At 33.9% G+C, this 7,855-nt stretch overlaps 1 protein-coding gene across 7 annotated transcripts in view; it reads left to right on the top strand.

Annotated features, from left to right (window-relative positions):
- The first annotated feature begins 554 nt into the window (after positions 1 to 554).
- The window catches only part of LOC149240761 (uncharacterized), a 399,764-nt gene continuing 392,463 nt past the window's right edge, over positions 555 to 7,855 (top strand). For 4 of the 7 annotated variants that reach the window (XR_016246545.1, XR_016246543.1, XR_016246544.1 and 1 more), the window contains exon 1: positions 555 to 823. Coding sequence is in view for 3 of the 7 variants with exons in the window: in XM_089373811.1 (XP_089229937.1) it covers positions 797 to 823 (27 nt within the window). In the remaining 4 variants the exon portion in view is untranslated. Of the gene's footprint in view, positions 824 to 4,398; positions 4,596 to 7,855 lie in introns of all 7 variants that reach the window. The other 3 variants (XM_089373810.1, XM_089373808.1, XM_089373809.1) reach the window with 3 other exon arrangements.

Below are 7,855 nucleotides of genomic sequence, written 5' to 3'. Positions count from 1 at the left end.
TTGGTTGTATACCTTTCGCCACGTAGGCGCTTATGTAAAATTTTGTGACGCAATAATTTTTCTTGTAACTGATAGATATCATAAGAAACCCCAACTCTATGAAAAAAGATGTAATCCTCGTGTATCTCTATAACCAGACACACTAATTTTTTGAATAATAAAAATACTCATTCTAGTTAATTTTTTTTTATAAATTTAAAAAATAAAACACATATTCTTACCTATAATAAGCTTTTAAAGTATGGTATATAAAAAGCATTACCCCATACAGGAATAAAATATTATATCTTAAAAGATGAATGTGTTAGTAATCTTATACCCACATAAATAAAACATTATATCTTAAAAAAATGTGTTATTAATCTTTCACCCACACATTAATGCGTAATTTTCAACTTTGTGTATCTTAAAGGGTCATAAACTTAAATTCACTATTAAAAAATCAATTGCTATACTCTTGGTTTGCCCGGACTAATAAGGGTAGTTTGGCAACGTTAAAATTTAAACTAAAAGCTCATTTCATTGACGGTGACACAGAGGAAGTAAAACGTGTGGGTGATTTTCTGTTGTATGTATATATATGTAGGGAATTTTTTTGGGAAAGTAGCAGGTAGAACTGAACAGCGGACTAAACCCCTTCATATCACTCTGCAATTTCCCTCTCGTTTTTTTGAAAATTGATATCCCGTCGTTCCATCGAGACGCTCAGGGCTAAATTAATTTTGCATAGACGCGAAGGAAGCAGAGGAACAGGACTGTGGGTTTTTCTCTCCACCGCTTGTATAAAGGAACGGCAATGGAGCAATCCGAGCGAATTCTTGCGGTTAGTTCTATTTATTGTTATACAAGAATTTTGCTCAAGTAGGCTAGTAACGTCAGTTAACACCCGAAATCCTTGCAATAACTTTACACAATCTGAAAATCGTTTGCAAGAGTAGGTTTATGAGAAGAAAATGAGAGACTATAACATTGCGTGGGTCCTTTTCTAATTCGGTTGTAACATGGGAGATTGGAAACAAATAGTTCGAGGTTACAAGCGATTATAACCGTTTGCGGTGCCTCTATCGTAGAAACTTAGAAACCGAAGCTTCCAGTTAAGACGTGCAAGCAACGACTCCTTTATTAGATTTAACAATGGAACAGGCACACCCTGCCATGAATTATTTTTTCAGCTAAGCAGCTACAAATAAAGGTATTTATTCTGTCAAAATTGCCTAGGACTTGCACATGACCCACGTGTGTTTTGCAAGCGGGAGCATTAGCACAAGAGGATCAGTGAGAGGCTTGAAACTTGGTAGGGGTGATAACAACATCTCGGTTTCGGCGCCCCTTTAAGCACCCTTTGCCAGAACCAATCAAATTTTAATTGTCCTGTTTGTGAAATGATAATTTGAACGGCGTCCTAAAACTATTCAAATGTCAGGACATAGTTTCTAGAGCTACCAAAATAATTCAACATTTCGTAGAAGCAATGGCAGAGCCGAATTTCCAAAAAATGAAAGGGAGATGTTGTCCACAGCTTGAAAGGCACCAAAAAACAGTGCCCCTCAAGATGGTTAAGCATGGCAAATAGCCATTCTTGATTTCTGAGACAATATGCGATAGGTACTCAGTTACAAAACATAAGGCCACAAATGATCTTTGCTTACAAATACAGAGAGGCTACAAAAGATATAGTATAATTCGCTGACAAAATATTTTGATGCACAGTTGCCTGTATTTAACTGGTTGGCAAACTGTGGAAGTTTCATGAAATACAAGTGCCTTGTTTACTCCGTAAAAATAGAATAAATAATCATGAAAATGTGTAAAGAACAGTAGTTCATTTACAGAAATATCCAACATAAGGAGGACAGATAGTTGAAATCCATATAAGGCAAATTATATAAATCTAATAATGATTGAGTGAGATTTGAGATTGATAGAATGAACCTAGAGATGATATGATTATAGTCATTGACTAGTCATGAATGAAATTTGAGATTGATAGAATGAACCATGATATGATTATAGGCATTGACTAGTCATGAAGGAGAAATGTGATCCTTGCTTTATGCCTTTTATTATTTTTGTTGTTATATTCATTACATTGCTTCTCCGTTCAAGGATGCTTTGTCCTTGGAGCATAGAAAAGTATGTATTCATTTTTGCTTGTAATGCTTTTACATGATACCCTGTTCATGATGTTTTCATAGTTGAAGAAATGAGGTAGTATGATTTTTGAAGTACTAAACAGGATTGTCTTATCATTTAATGATGAATACAACTGAGTGCAATCTTTCGTGGAATTTTATGTTTACAGGGTTCATGGAAAGAACCTTTTGTATTGTGATTCCAAGAATGATTGTTATTTTGAGACCAAATTGCATTGGAATTGATTGTCTTTGAAATACAGGTCAAATATTGCCTTTGTTCAGAATGATGCGGATGCGTTGGTTGGTTAAAGTCTCAGTTCTTGTGGTCTAGATGTCAATAATATGTCCTCGTAACATGATCTTTCCTTTATCATAAATTTAGAATTTATTTTATTCACCTTTGGTATCATATCATCTTCACACACTTGTGTCACTCACCCTATTGATCATTGAATTTTTATCAGTAGATTCTTGGATTTGATAGGGTTTTTGTTTCTATCGTTTGTCATTCGACATCCTAATTCACCTAGATTGGTAGTTTTTCTTTGTTGATAATTTGCTTTGGTTCTTCCTATTACTCTTTTTTCATTTTTTTAGCTTCTTTAATTTTGTGATGAAGCATTGCTCATAATTCTTAAGATGAGAAATTTGTTCATCTTTGTTAGTTACAATCTTGTCAAGTTTTTTCTGGAGATCTCACATCTTTTGTAATGAATTTTGATTAACTTGAAGGATAAAATATGATACATCTTTTAGGTCTTCTGATACATCTGATACTTTTTTGCTATGCATATATGTACCGTTGAATTGGGTTATGAGAATATAGATGTCAATTCTCAATGGTAGATTGTTTATTTTATATTGTTTTTTGCCACACAAAATTCATCTTTTCAATTACACTTGACTTGGGATCTAATAATTGATTAGCAATATCAACATTAATGTATTGTCTTGGTCGTGCTGGCAAATAGTGATGCTAAAATATTTCTCTTGAGAAGTCTCTTTAAATTATAATAGAGCAATAGCACTTTTTGTACAAATGTTAGGAAATCTTTGTTTTATCACTAAGCTTCATTTTGTTTTCGTTGAAATTTCCATTAAAAGATCACATCATGATGAGACTTATATCTTCTTCATAATTACCTACCACTAGACCTTAATAATAGCCATCTTGGAAACTAAGTAATATTTGAAATGATATTCTTTCTTATCTTTGTCTTTTTTATTAAAAAAGACCAACTTAGGAATATCAATTTCTTCTTATACCACTTAGGCTATTAATACTTCTTACCCCTCAATATAACCTTATGAACATGATATATAAATACTAGCTTGTCAACCTTATGTTTAAATATTATCATATACTTCATTGTATTTTAGTCCTTTTCACTAAAGGAGTGATTTAAAGTTTGACAACTCTCTTTGTCTACACAATGCAACCTTTCCTATAATAATCGTGCAACTGTCAAGTTGTGCTAGTATTCTTTTTCCGTGCAAAAGTTTGATTGTCGTGTTGAATGACAGATGAGATGTATTAGCAGACCAACTCGAGGTGCCTGCTTGGTGCACACTCGGGTGATTTACGGGGTCCCTTTTCCCTGGGCGATTCTTGTCAATAGTGCCTTTGGCAGCTATTACAGGTGGTGATTTAATCATCAGGGTATGGTGGCACTCTACTAATTTTGTCTATTATGTTGCCCTATGTTGGTAATTGGCACTGATAATGCCACTTCATGTGGATTGAATCTCATTTGTTAGGCATTGTGTTGTTTTTTTGCTCTATATGTTAAGTTCTATCAGTTCATACTTCAGAAATTACTCCTAAATGCAGCACGAGTCTATGATTTTATTTTTCATTATATAACGTTTGATCCAATAATTATTTCATTTTAGGCCATATTAAATTGCAATTTATGTATTGTCTTTAATGTTTGGCAATGGATACTGATAATTATAGCTTGAGTAGGAGCTTCTTGCACAGGTTAGGTATGAATGTGTCAGTAGTAGTTCGAGACAACTTTTAGTGACCACTTAGTAAAAATGGGAATTAATACTATCTTGTCATTTCATTTAAATTAATAAAAGTGAGTCAAATTTCCTATATTCTTCTAGTCTTAGAAATCTGAATGAAATATTCTAGAGATTTTAGAATATTAGTGAATTAGATTTATTCTAAATTTAGATGTATGCCTTATTGTTGAGATAAAGTGGTTGTTAGGATTAAGGAGATTAATATATAGGATATTACTTATCTCTTTCAAAGCATAAATAGGACAAGATGGAAGAAGTTGAAAAGCACATGAGAATATTTGAGAAAGGCAAAGACCAAGAAGAGGAGAAAGGTGTTGAGCCCTTGTAGCAAACAACAAGAGGGAATTTGTACAACAACAGCATCGTACAGTTGTACAGTAGTAGCTATTGCCTTCATTCTTCGATAAAGACATACTTCTATTTCAACAGGTTATACTTCTTTGTTTTACAGTAATTTTTGTTTACTGTATAGCTGCTAAGTTATATCAGACTGTGGAGGTACCTTGTAAGCTTTGATTATTGGAATGATAAGCTGGTTTGAAGAGAGAAATCGCTATGCATGTGTGTTATTCATTGATCGCTTCTACTGGTCATTTTTTCAGCCATATGTGTGATTGTTGTATGTTCAGAAATATTCATTTCTGTGATAAAATACTTTTAGATCTGATCTATTTAATTAAGAGAAACACAAGACAACAATCATCTAGGGCCTTTGGAAATTTTGACAATGGATTGAACATTTTGGTTCTTTAATGTATCACAACCGAGTTTTCTTCAGTAGAATTTTTGAAATTTAAATTTCCAAAGTCCAATTATGGTCAAAAACTTAGTAGTTAGAGTAAATTTGAAAAATTATGTGTGGCCAAAAGTCATATTAGGCAGGAGTTGATAAAAAGTGTGGCCAAAGGTTGGAATCAGATTTGGCTCTGATACCAATGTATTGAACAAGAATTCATTTATGGAGATATAAGAAGGACAAATAATTGAAATTCATATGGGAATAGTAATATTTATTTGAATAATGAATCACTGAGTTAAGATATTTATTATTGAAACAATGAGCCTTGTGATGGTCTACTTATATGCATCGATTAGTCATGAAGGTGAAAGTTTTTGTACCTCAGGTTTTGCCTTTTATTATTATTGGTATTATTATTATATTCATTATAAAGTGCCTCATCATTTATTACTCCAATTCTAAAACTTGGTTTGGAGTAAACTTTTCACATTATAGTAGGTGTAAATAGAAGTGGTAAATGTGACAGGTTGACTTTTGATTTGATTTAAACAAGCACCTCATCCACTGGAATCTTGTTTCCCATTATTGTGCAACACATTCACTGTAAGAATTATATGTATAAATATAAACAAGTGCCCCACCTTCTAGCTTGTCAGCAAGGGTGAAATATTTCTCATGGCTCACGAAGAGCATCAATCAACAATTGGCTCGTAAAGAGCAAAATGTCACAATAAGGATTTGAAACCCGATGGGGTTGATAACAATTATATATATATATATATATATATATATATATATATATATTGCCATTAGGGAGGCCATAGGTCACAGGGTTAAAGTCCCTTAAGTTACCAGCTATAATTGTGTTTGGCATGAGTTTGGTGGTTGAGTTGTTGTCCTGTTAAATTTTTATAGGGCTAGATTGTTCTTTGTTGAAGATATTTGCATTTTAAATATTTTCAACATTTACTACATTCACCCCATAACATCATTATCAACATTAGCAATTATGTAGAGAGAACAATAAACAACGAAACAGGAAATATCAACAGAAGAAAAGCATGCCCAATAGAGACACCAGGGTTTAGGTTAAAGACCAAGGCAAAACCCCATAAGGGGGAAAACCCAACCAGATTCTTCTTCTATTAGATTCATCAATTGTTCAGCTGAGATACAAAGTACATCCATAAGTAATACATCAATCACATCTGGCCTCCTAGGGCCAGCCCAAGTCAGTTCACAACCTCATTTATGAACTGCATGAAACGAGTCCAAGAGAGCTACTAGCACATTATTGTCATATACTAGATTACTTCTGCCATAGAGAAACTGTCACATCTGTCATCCATACTGTCATATCATTATCATAGAGGACATAGACCACATTGTCGCTGCCAAACACGAAAGGTCACATGATATCTCAGGGTCACTGTCGTGTACACATATATCTTTGTCATATATAGTGAGGTTACTGCAATATACTTCAAAGTCACTGCCATATAACCATATAGATCTCTGAAGAACACTGTCACATCTTAAAGTCACGACTCACAATCATATAAGTCAATATCATCCATCAAGGTCAACAAGGTCACTGCTGTATCGTAATCACTGTTATCAAGAGTCTTGTATACATTCAAGTTCCAAGATATCTAAATCAATGTCTCAAGATGCTGCCCAGGCAAGCCATAAAGTATCCTGTAACCAGTTATATAGTTAAAAACTTAAAAGATGCAAGCCACATGGAAATATAGTGTAGTTATGTGAGCCACAACAACATTGAAGGTGAGTGACATGCAATACGATGCCACTGCATATAACAATATTACTATTATGAATGATGAATGATGCCACTGTATATAAATGATGCCAGTGCCACGTCAACATAATTTGATGCCAATGCCACGTCAACATAATTTGTTGCCATAGAAATATAATATAGGAGCGATGCTGTTGATGGCATAAAATAAATGATCCATTATATATTGTAATGTATGCCCTAACATTGATCAGGCCACTGTATATAATTGAGCCTTACCACAGAGCAATGCGGACCACCATATATGTAACCACGCCTTACCTCAGAGCAATGCAGCTTACTACAGAGCGATGTATCTTACCACAAAGTGGTGTAGCTTATCATAAAGCAATTTGGACCACTATATATGCAACCGCTAAAATGTGACCATGCACTGTGCATATGTCACTGATGCCACAGTGTGAGAAGTGCGAGAATGTTACTGAGCACTATACAAAAAAAAGAGTCACTGTAAAAATTGATTTTTTAAGGAAAATCAAATTAGTGGACCAAAGTGGTTAAGTGAATGGGGATTTCTTGAGGAAAAAAATTCGAAAAATATATTTTTTGGACTGCGATCAAAGCCTTCAAAAAATTTGAATTTTTTCTTCCAGATCAAGGGCCAGGATTAAATTTTGGCATGGATCAAGTTTCAACTAGCTGTTATTCTCTGGGATCAAGTCAAATTTGTGCACTTTGTTGGACCTGGCCATTTTCTACTTGGAGAGGCATCTAGATCTCTCATTTTTCTATAAATTGAGCCTAAGACTCTTCATTGTAACATCTTTGGATGGTCTAATTGGCTTTAGAAGCTCTATACTGTAATATTTTTCTGATCAATAAAAGCAAAAGTCTTTGGGGGCAAAGCTATGGTGTATGTCTTCAGTTTGTTATGGTAATGTTATTTTGATCAATTGTCCTTAAATTTTCTACTAATGTTTTAACTTGTTATTTTCATTAGCCTATCGGATTTATTGTTGCTTGTTTGCACCTTTATTTGGATTGGGGAAACACATTTGATTGGGCGGATTTGGTGGATTCTTGCTTGAATCACTAGACTTCCTTCTTGCTGTGCCATCTAATCCCTATGAAACCAACAAAATTTTCGAAGATTGCGTAGAAAATATCTTATGTGATCCGATTTTGGGCATT

Source organism: Pinus tabuliformis, chromosome 8 (genome assembly GCF_031772625.1).
Source record: "Pinus tabuliformis cultivar Carrire ecotype Pingquan chromosome 8, CPIR1, whole genome shotgun sequence".
Taxonomy (NCBI): domain Eukaryota; kingdom Viridiplantae; phylum Streptophyta; class Pinopsida; order Pinales; family Pinaceae; genus Pinus; species Pinus tabuliformis.
The sequence above is the reverse complement of the archived record's forward strand: the minus strand, read 5'-3'. Positions and strand labels throughout refer to the sequence as shown.